This window comes from Pristiophorus japonicus, chromosome 1 (assembly GCF_044704955.1).
Source record: "Pristiophorus japonicus isolate sPriJap1 chromosome 1, sPriJap1.hap1, whole genome shotgun sequence".
Lineage (NCBI taxonomy): Eukaryota > Metazoa > Chordata > Chondrichthyes > Pristiophoridae > Pristiophorus > Pristiophorus japonicus.
In genome coordinates, this window is record NC_091977.1 from 47,999,176 (window position 1) to 48,010,465 (window position 11,290).

Below are 11,290 nucleotides of genomic sequence, written 5' to 3' on the forward strand. Positions count from 1 at the left end.
TCATAACCCTTCTTTCTCTGTTTCATTTTAATCTCTATATATTTAGTCATCCAGGAAGCTTTAGCTTTGGATGCTCTTCCTTTCCCCCTGGTGGCAGTGTACCCAAACTATCTCCTCTTTGAAGGCCTCCCATTGCTCATTTACTGTTTTACCTGCCAATCTTTGGGTGAATCCAATCCACCTGGGCCAGATCCCCTTTCAACTCACTGAAATTACCCCTCCTCCAGTTTGACTATTTTCACATTTGATTTCTCCTCATCTTTTTCCATAACTACTCTAAACCTAATGATGTTGTGATCACTGTTTCCCAAATGCTCCCCCACTGAAACATTTGCCACTTGCCCCACTTCATTCCCCGGAACTAGATCCAGAACTGCTTGGGCTGGAAATATCCTGATCAAGAAAATTCTCTTGTACACATTTCAGAAATTCCTCCCCCTCCTTGCCTTTAGACTGTTATTTTCCCAATCTATTTTTATTTCAAATTCTAAGCATATGCAATTTTTCTTTTTATCCATACATTGTTTTACACATTCAAGTCAAAATAAAAATATATCCACAGAGCCAAAATTCAACGAAACTCACCCCCAGTATATGTTTAGTGTGTAGACAGTAGTATTTATGTGGTGCGTTCCAGGGGTCCATGAACAGTTCAAGCCCTTTTGAATTTCTCCAGTGTAGTAGCATTCCAGGTTGTGTGGTCCATCTGACATAAATGGGAATGAACACATTCTTTATAACAGTATATGCTGAAATGATGTTTCATTACAATCATTTCTTCATGCTTCAAACAGCTCTTCAAAGAACAACGATATATGTAAGCCTGGAATTCACTGTGAGCGATGTTATCATATAAACCCTTAACATGCCCATATCGAATTTTGCTCCCTGAGCTTTTATAATAAATGCGTTACATAGTAAAATTGTGAAGAATGGATTTGGATACAAGTTCCATTAAGGCTTGAACGATAACATCTCCCAATAACTTCAATGCTATACTTGACAAAGTAAGCAAAACTATGCGCGATACTTGATAAATAATCACAATACTCACTGACAATGTAGATTTTTGTTTGAATATGAAGGGTAAATTTTCCACTTGAGCACTCTCACTCAAAGCATCAACCACTGGAAGCACTGAATGGGAAATCGCTGTCTAGCCATTCATTTTAATTTAATGGATGGGAGATCATGGGCTGTTTGTGTTCGCTTTCCCAATATGGGCTCCCAGCAGGTGAGATTCACCACTCAGAGTGTGCTGATGCAAGTTTTACCCTATTCCGTTAACTAGCAACAAATCTGCAAAGCTTGATTAATAATTTTTTTTTAAACTTTTGGTAAAAATCAGTAGCTTGCACAGACCAAGAAGTAAACACATTAGACCAAATCAATTGGTGCAGTATCTGTCGCATTTCTGAGAATGATGTAATTGGACAGATGCTGTTCTGCTGCTGGGAGCATTCACAAATCAGGGAAAGCAAAATTCCCTACTTAAACACACATGTTTAAGTGTTTAAGCTCACTGGCCTGAGACTTTCAATGGAATTTCTAATCATAGAATAGACCTGACAGGACAATCAACTCATAATCTAACATTAGATTTTTAAAGGCAGTACAACAGGCTTCCTGTGTGCCCTTTAAACTGCATATTTAAAGTGTTAAAAATTGATTCTGCATCAGCTGCAGCTAATGTAGCAGTTGATGCACAGCAGTAATAATGGAAGGGCATCGTCACAAAATGATCTGGATAGCAATGCCACATAGCTTTCTGTGAAATTAGGAATGTTACGCTGCACATTTAGTATTGGTGTCGTGCTACATACATGCCAAAATGGAGTACAACTGGGTTATAAGTTAAAGGATGTGCAGTATAACTCAAATTACCTATACTAAGATATTCAGGTACAATTGAAACCGGAGAGTTACCTATGACTTCATCTGAAGTTCATTTGAAGTAGTGAACTTTTCCTGAAAACTGCTGAAAAATAACTTACACTGAATTCTGCAAATGGTGCTGTCAAAACAGAACCTATTAGATCGTCTACTCAGAACTTCTCAGACTAGCAGTTGCTATCTGTGCACTGTATGTTAGGTTATAGGAGGTGTTTCCCCATTTCTTTAACAGTTTCTTTAACAACATTTTATAAAATGTGTTAAGCATTTATATATTTTATGTGCGGTACTTTTTAGGTTTTGGTGTCACTGTGACTGAATTTCTCATATCATTTAACTTCAACCAATCCAGTAATACGTTTAGTTTAGTAACAAAAGGTCGTCCAGTTAAATCCTTTGTAACGTAGACAGGGCCAGATTAAGGCTGTGAGGGGTCTAAGGCTAATAGGAGGGAAAGGTCTATATACTGGCACTCATATATGAATAACCTAACAGTAAATAATGTGTTGTCATTCTGATCACGTTATGAGGACAAATACTGACAAGTTGATAAAACGAGAGGATGACAAAGCCTAATCCTTACATAGCTACCTGAACTACAAAACTAAAAATTTAGAAAGCCAGGCTAGAAAGTATTTTAGTGAATCAGTTTTTCCTAAAGGAAACAGTATTGAGATAACTATCTTGACTCAAAAATGACTTGACTTGAGAACACTGGTCAGAATAACATAACATAGGAAAAAGAGAGCAGCTAAAGGTCACAAGGGCTTATCGAAGCTGCCCTCCCCCAAAAAACAAATGCATAATTCGAATATAGTCTTTCAGACTTAATTTGGAATGTTCATGTTTTACCCCTAGTAGTTTCTAGTAGGATAGCTAGGGGTATCTATGAGGGATATCTAGCGGTATCTATGAGGGATATCTAGGGGTATCTATGAGGACATACATACTCTACTAAATACTTTTGGCATTTGACTTTGACATCGACATTTCCACTTTCAAAAGATAAATGAAAATTCTTCATCCTTTCATAACCATTCACAATTATAAACCTGATATTATTTATGCATTTATCCTTTGAACAGCGTACATAATTCTCCGGGTGAATTTTGGGGGGATATTTATACATGTTTCAAGACTGTCACCGAATTTTATACACACTTTGAGTCATAAGGATGCAATATTTTGCACCTCTGAAGATATAATTGTGCAGTTATATATGATATTGCTGAACCAAACTTGTAACAAAGATTTAGGGTTAATGATATAAAACTTAGGACCTACAGTCGAAGGCCTAATAAATATGGGGGCCTAAGGCTACAGCCTTATTAGCCAATGGGTTAATCTGGCCCTGGACGTAGACGCTGTCTGTGCCGATTGTGGCGGAGGTGCGGTGAATGACCGGGGCAGAGGAGTGGAGAGAGATCAGGGCCCAGAAGAGGCGAGGCCCCAGGGGCAGCACGGGCCAGCCCACATTGCGATATGTGTGCGCATGTTCTAGACCGCTGGAGTTGGCTTTCCCTACCCCCTCTCTGCCAATCACGCCTCCTCAGAGAGCTGTATCTTTGCCGACCCTGGCATTGAAGTCACCTAGCAGGAACAGTTTGTCGTCTGCGGGTACGCGGACAGGGATTTTCCAAAGTTGGAGTAAAAAACCTCTTTGGTCTTATCCGTTGTATCAAATGTTGGGGCGCACGCACTGATGACTGTGATGCATTGAAGGCCGTCTTCTCCCTGTGGCTGAGGAGCTCCTCCCAGAGTCACAGTGCGTATTTCGTCCCCTACGGTGAAAAACAGACATGATCTTTGCGACAGCTGCAAGAAAAATGCAGGGAGCAGCGTCAGCCCTCATACATGGTTTTCTTCGACCTTTCAAAGGCCTTTGACACTGTCAACCGCGAGGGTCTATGGACCATCCTCCTCCATTTCGGATGGCCCCAAAAGTTCGTCAATATTCATCGCCTGCTCCACGACGACATGCAGGCCGTGATCCTTACCAACGGATCCATCACAGACCCAATCCACTTCCGGACCGGGGTCAAAAAGGGGTGCGTCATCGCCCCAACCCTCTTCTCAGTCTTTCTGGCTACCATGCTCACCTCACAATCAACAAGCTCCCTGCTGGAGTGGAACTAAACTACAGAACCAGTGGGAAGCTGTTCAACCTTCACCGTCTCCAGGCCAGGTCCAAGACCCCAACCTCTGTCGTTGAGCTACAGTACGCAGACGACGCTGCGTCTGCGCACATTCAGAGGCTGAACTCCAGGATAGAGTCGACATATTTACTGAGGCATACGAAAGCATGGGCCTTACGCTAAACATCCGTAAGATAAAGGTCCTCCACCAGCCTGCCCTCGCCGCACAGCACTGCCCCCCAGTCATCAAGATCCATGGCACGGCCCTGGACAATGTGGACCATTTCCCATACCTCGGGAGCCTCTTATCAACAAAAGCAGACATTGATGAGGAGATTCAACACCATCTCCAGTGTGCCAGGGCAGCCTTTGGCTGCCTGAGGAAAAGAGCGTTCGAAGACCAGGCCCTCAAATCTACCACCAAGCTCATGGTCAAGAGGGCTGTAGTAATACCCGTCCTCCTATAGAGCTCAGAGACACGGACCATATACAGTAGATACCTCAAGTTGCTGGAGAAATATCACCAACGATGCCTCCGCAAGATCCTACAAATCCCCTGGGAGGACAGATGCACCAACATCAGTGTCCTCGACCAGGCTAACATCCCCAGCATTGAAGCACTGACCACACTTGATCAACTCCGCTGGGCAGGCCACATTGTCCACATGCCAGGCACGAGACTCCCAAAGCAAGCACTCTACTCGGAGCTCCTTCACGGCAAACAAGCCTAAGGTGGACAGAGGAAACGTAACAAGGACACCCTCAAAGCCTCCCTGGTAAAGTGCAACATCCCCACCGACACCTGGGAGTCCCTGGCCAAGTACCGTCCTAAGTGGAGGAAGTGCATCCGGGAGGGTGCTGAGCGCCTCGAGTCCCATCGCTGAGTTCATGCAGAAAACAAGCGCAGGTAGTGGAAAGAACGTGCGGCAAACCTGTCCCACCCTCTCTTGCCCTCAACGACTGTCTGTCCCACCTGCGGCAGGGATTGTGGCTCTCGTATTGGACTGTTCAGCCACCTAAGGACTCATTCTAAGAGTGGAAGCAAGTCTTCCTCGATTCCGAGGGACTGCCTATGATAATGATGTGCGCGCACTAGGTCCGTGCAGCAGAGCTCCAGTCGTCTTGCCACTGGACCAAGACCTAGCTCTGTCAGGCTGTGTGGTGACTGGTATGTAACGGCCACCACACATTAAAAAAAATCCACGCACAGGCATCTTCCACTCTTCAGTATGTAGTTCGCAACCTGGAATATCACGTCCTTCATCGAACTACCTGTGAACTTATCTGTTTTTGGTGTGGAAGCAAGTCATTCTCGATATGAGGGACTGCCTAAGAAGAAGAACTTGCTAATGGAGTGCTGCTGAACATAAGCTAATCCTCACTTGCAATTGTTTTCTTCATAAAACTCATAGATATTTAGCCTGCTATGGACTGATGACACCAGAGGAGGTTTTCTCTTTGAGGATAGCTGACTAATAAAATCCAAATACAATACCATTGTTTAATAATGTTTATTGTCTGGAGCATAAAACTGTGGCAACTGACAAACCACATAGTGTCACATTCAGGAAGTTCAGAGAGTGAAATCTGCAAATGCTATTTTCATTCCTTGCCATGTGAAATCATACTTGAGCAGGCAATGCAGTGGATTAGCATCACAAAGAGCATGTTGTCTAGTTTCACAATTAGAGGACACATCTAGATGTCTATTTGCAAGATTATTCACAAATATAGGAAAATAACGTGTACTGTAAATGAATCAGATTGATGGTACAGTATTACTCGCCTTTACAGTATTTAACTCCTACAGCACAAGCTGTTACAGGTGGTCATCTAAGCTTAAGGATTCCTAGTTAAAATAGTGTGGTATACTTTAATCATGCATCCCCAAATGATGGTTCACTTTTAACTTCTACAACAAAATCAATTAACTATTAATATTGGTATGATAGCTAATAATAATGTTGCAAAGAATACAGGACAATATAGATTAAGAGCTGACAATATAGGTTTATATAACCTTTAGAAAACTTGGCCATTTCCCTATAGTCATACATATATATGTATTTAAAGTATCTTTTATTCATTCTTGGTATATGGGCATCGCTGGCAAGGCCAGCATTTATTTCCCAATTGTAGCTGCCCTTGAAAAGGTGGTGGTTGACCTCCTTCTTGAACAGCTGCAGCCCATCATCATCATCATCATAGGCAGTCCCTTGGAATCGAGGAAGACTTGCTTCCACTCTTAGAATGACTCCTTAGGTGACTGAACAGTCCAATACGAGAGCCACAGGTGGGACAGACAGTCGTTGAGGGTAAGGGAGGGTGGGTCAGGTTTGCCGCGCATTCCTTCCGCTGCCTGCGCTTGTTTTCTGCATGCATTCGCTGATGAGACTCGAGGCGCTCAGCGCCCTCCCTGATGCACTTCCTCCACTCAGGGCGGTCTTTGGTCAGGGACTCCCAGATGTCGGTGGGGATGCTGCACTTCATCAGGGAGGCTTTGAGGGTGTCCTTATAACGTTTCCTCTGTCCACCCTTGGCTCGTTTGCCATTAAGGAGTTCCGAGTAGAGCGGTTGCTTTGGGAGTCTCGTGTCTGGCATGTGGACAATGTGGCCTGCCCAGCAGAGCTAATCAAGTGTGGTCAGTGCTTCAATGCTGGGGATGTTGGCCTGGTCGAGGACACTGATGTTGGTGCGTCTGTCCTCCCAGGGGATTTGTAGGATCTTGCGGAGGCATCGTTGGTGGTATTTCTCCAGCGACTTGACGTATCTACTGTACATGGTCCATGCCTCTCAGCAGGAGGGCGGGTATTAACACAGCCCTGTAGACCATGAGCTTTGTGGTAGATTTGAGGGCCTGGTCTTTGCACACTCTTTTCCTCAGGCAGCCGAAGGCTGTGCTGGCGCACTGGAGGCGGTGTTGAATCTCCTCATCAATGTCTGCTTTTGCTGATAAGAAGCTCCCGAGGCATGGGAAATGGTCCACGTTGTCCAGGGACGCGGTGTGTATCTTGATGACTGGGGGGCAGTGCTGTGCGGCGAGGACAGGCTGGTAGAGGACCTTTGTCTTACGGATGTTTAACGTAAGGCCCATGCTTTCGTATGCCTCAGTAAATACGTCGACTATATCCTGGAGTTCAGCCTCTGAATGTGCGTAGACGCAGACGTCGGCCGCATACTGGAGCTTGATGACAGAGGTTGGGGTGGTTTTGGACCTGGCCTGGATACGGCGGAGGTTAAACAGCTTCCCACTGGTTCTGTAGTTTGGTTCCACTCCAGCGGGGAGCTTGCTGACTGTGAGGTGGAGCATGGCAGCGAGGAAAATTGAGAAGAGGGTTGGGATGATGACGCAGCCCTGTTTGACCCCGGCCCGGACGTGGATTGGGTCTGTGATGGATCCATTGGTAAGGATTACGGCCTGCATGTCGTCGTGGAACAGGCGGAGGATGTTGCCGAACTTTTGGGGGCATCCGAAACGGAGGAGGACGCTCCATAGACCCTCGCGGTTGACAGTGTCAAAGGCCTTTGTAAGGTCGAAGAAGGCCATGTATAGGGGCTGGCGCTGCTCCCTGCATTTTTCCTGCAGCTGTCGCGTTGCAAAGATCATGTCCGTTGTGCCCCGTAGGGGACGAAATCTGCAATGTGATTTCGGGAGGAGCTCCTCGGCCGCAGGGAGAAGACGATTAAGGAGAACTTAGTGACAACTTTCCCAGTGGCTGATAGCAGGGAGATTCCTCTGTAGTTGCCACAGTCGGTCTTGTCCCCTTTTTTAAAGATGGTCACGATCACTGCATCTCTGAGATCTCCCGGCATGCTCTCCTCCCTCCAGGTGAGAGAGATGAGGTCATATATGCATGCCAACAGCGCCTCTCCTCCATACTTTAGTGCCTCAGCATGCGGTGAAGGAATGCTCACATTCTGTTAGATGCGGACTTCTAGGGCAACTTGGAGGTGATAGTGTTCCCATGCACTTACTGCCCTTGTTGGTGGAGGTCATTGGTTTGGGAGGTCCTGTTGAAGAAGCTTTGGTGATGTGCCGCGGTGTATACTGCAGGCAGTACACACCAGCTACTGTGTGCTGGTGGTGGAGGGAGTAGATGTTTAAGGTGTTGCATGGTCTGCCAATTAAGTGGACTGCTTTATCCTGGATTATGCTGAGCTTCTTGAGTGTTGTTGCAGCTGCAGGCATTCAGGCAAGTGGACTGTATCACACTTCTGACTTGCACCTTGCAGGTACTGAAGAGGCTTTGGGCAGTCAGGGAGTGAACCACCCTCCACAGAATATCCCCTTCTACACTCCTGAATGTTGTCCAGGTCTTGCTGCATGCGGGCATGAACTGTTTCATTATCTGAGGAATTGCAAATGGCGCTGAACACTATGCAATCATCAGCAAACAGCCCCATTTCTGACTTTATGAAGGAGAGAAGGTTATTGATGAAGCAGCGGATGGTGGTTGGGCCTTGGACACTGCCCTGAGGAACTACTGCAGCGATGTCCTGGGGCTGTAATGATTGGCCTCCAACAACCACAACCATCTTCCTTTGTGCTAGATATGACTCTAGTCACTGGAGAGTTTCCCCCTGATCCCCATTGACTTCAGGTTTACTAGGGCTCCTTGATGCCACACTCAGTCAAACGCTGCCTTGATGTAAAGGGCATTCACTCTAATCCTTATCGATTGAATTCAGCTCTTTTGTCAATGTTTGGACCAAGACAGTACTGAGATCTGGAGCTGAGTGGCACTGGCAGAACCCAAACTGAGCATCAGTAAACCAGTTATTAGAAACATAGAAACATAGAAAATAGTTGCAGGAACAGGCCATTCGGCCCTTCGAGCCAGCACCACCATTCAATATGATCATGGCTGATCATGCAACTTCAGTACCCCACGCCTGCCTTCTCACCATACCCCCTGATCCATTTAGCCGATTGGTGAGTAAGTGCTTCTTAATAGCACAGTTGACAACTCCTTCCATCACTTTACTAATGATTGAGAGTAGACTAATGGGGCAGTAATTGGCCGAATTGGATTTGTCCTGCTTTTTGTGGACAGGACATACCTGGGCAATTTTCCAGATTGTTGGGAAGATGACAGTGTTGTAGCTGTATTGGAACAGCTTTGTTGTCGTGCCCATTTAACATAAGGGTTATTAAACATTTTCGCAAAAGTACAATTAACGAGTAGGAAATTACCACTACGAGAATGAGTAAAAGACAGAAAAAGATCAGTTGTGGTGAGAATTTTTTTTTAAATGACTGGATCTCTGCCAGTTTTGCTCACTGTTGAAATGATTTGGCTTAGAATTAAAATGCTCATTCCACATTTAAAGAAAAACAAAGAGTTAAACATGATATACAAATATTGAGTTCCAAATCACTTTTACACTGCATCAATGCTGCAAAAAGGTGGAAATACTAAACATTTATTTTTGGCAACAAAGGGAAGAATAAGGAAAAAGAATTGTTTAGAAAGAAATGCAATGTAATGCAGAGTAAAAACGATTAGCGAAGATTATGAAAACCTACCCAAAGGAATTTAAATGATATTCACTTTTTAAAATGTCAGAATAAAAGTAATGACTTGCAAGCATGTACATTAATATCAATATTAATTATATCAATATGAGTAGCTGTAATTGTGGCTGTAGTTGATTTTGCTGTAAAAGTTAAGAATGGATCATCATTTGGAACTACTGTATCAAACATATACATCAATTAGTCCCATTTATAAGAAACAAAAAGCTTAGGCACCAACATTCAAACATTAAAGCTTTGATTAGCCATTTACAGTAGTTCGAGGAACCGCACCTCAGGAATGATATATTGTCCTTGGAGGGGTGGAGCACAGATTCACCAGAGTGATACTGGGGCTAAAAGGGTTCAATTATGGGGACAAGTTGTATCGACTAGGCTTATATTCCCTTGAGTATGGAAGAGTAACGGGTGATCTAATGAAGGTTTTTAAGATAATTAAAGGAGTTGATAGAGTAGTTAGAGAGAAACTATTTCCTCTGATGGGAGAGTCCAGAACAAAGGGGCATAACCTTAAAATTAGAGCTAGGCTATTCAGGGGTTATGTCACAAAGGACTTCTTCATACAAAGGGTAGTGGAAATGTGGAAGTCTCTCCCACAAAAAGCTGTTGAGGCTGGGGTCAATTGAAAATGTAAAAACTGAGACTGATAGATTTTGGTTGGGCAAGTGTATTGAAGATTTTGCAACCCAGGCAGGTAGATGGAGTTAAGGTACAGATCAGCCATGATCTAATTGAATGGCAGAAGGGATTGAATTACCTACTTCTGTTCCTTTGTTTCGAAGCCAAATCCTGAAGCTCATAATCAGGTACTGAGATAATGTCACTTTGGAGCGACTAGAGAAGCTGGGATTGTTCTCATAGGGGTAGACTTTCCCCAAGGCCCTCACCGCCCGATTGCCATCCATTAACACCAGCGAAAGCTTCCACTAATTAGGTAACTAAAACCGCCAGCGAGAAAATGGTCCTTACACCAAGCTTCTTGACAGTTTCTGGGCGGTTACAGCCAAAAGTAGCGAGAACGGGCGGTTCTTAAAATTTTTTTAAAAATTTACTCCGAGGCTGCGGTTGGGCCTAGGGAGAGGGGGAAAACTTTAAAAAAAAATTTCACTAAAAAAAAAGTTAAAAAACATTCCCAAGTTAGTTTTACAGCTATTCACTGTTTTACAATTTGAAAAAAAATAAAGAACCTTAAACTTACCTTTCTTTGCAGAATACTCACCTACAGCCCTGTTTAAGCAGCTTTCACAGGGCGGCTCCCTCGGCACTGGACGGGTCAAACTTACACCCTGGCGATTCTGTTGGTAGTGCACGTCGGTGGTTAGCTCCCGGCGGTCATTTTGCGACGTGGGCGGTACCATTCAAAAGGTAAGTGGGGAACTTTTGCCAAGCGGTTTCTCTCAGAAAAACGGCTATGCCGCTGAGAAAACCACCCAAAAAGAAGACGAAAGTCTAGCCCATACAATCATCGAATCATAGAAATTTACAGCACGGGAGGAGGCCATTTCGGCCCATCGTGTCCGCACCGGCCGACCAAGTTATCGAGCCTAATCCCACTTTCCAGCTCTTGGTCCATAGCCCTGTAGGTTATGGCACTTTAAGTGCACATCCAAGTATTTTTTAAATGTGGTGAGGGTTTCTGCCTCCACCACCCTTTCAGGCAGTGAGTTCCAGACCCCCACTACCCTCTGGGTGAAGATATTTCCCCTCATATCTCCTTTAAACCTCC

The 11,290-nt window shown here is 44.5% G+C and overlaps 1 protein-coding gene across 1 annotated transcript in view; it reads right to left on the reverse strand.

Annotated features, from left to right (window-relative positions):
- LOC139259473 (interleukin-6 receptor subunit beta) overlaps positions 1 to 10,922 on the reverse strand; it is a 113,646-nt gene extending 102,724 nt beyond the window's left edge. Inside the window, exons 1-2 of the mRNA XM_070875329.1 lie at positions 10,763 to 10,922; positions 595 to 706 (exon numbers count right to left, since the gene is read on the reverse strand). Of these exons, the coding sequence (XP_070731430.1) occupies positions 595 to 706; positions 10,763 to 10,922 (272 nt within the window). The remainder of the gene's footprint in view (positions 1 to 594; positions 707 to 10,762) is intronic.
- Between the last annotated feature and the right edge of the window lie 368 nt (positions 10,923 to 11,290).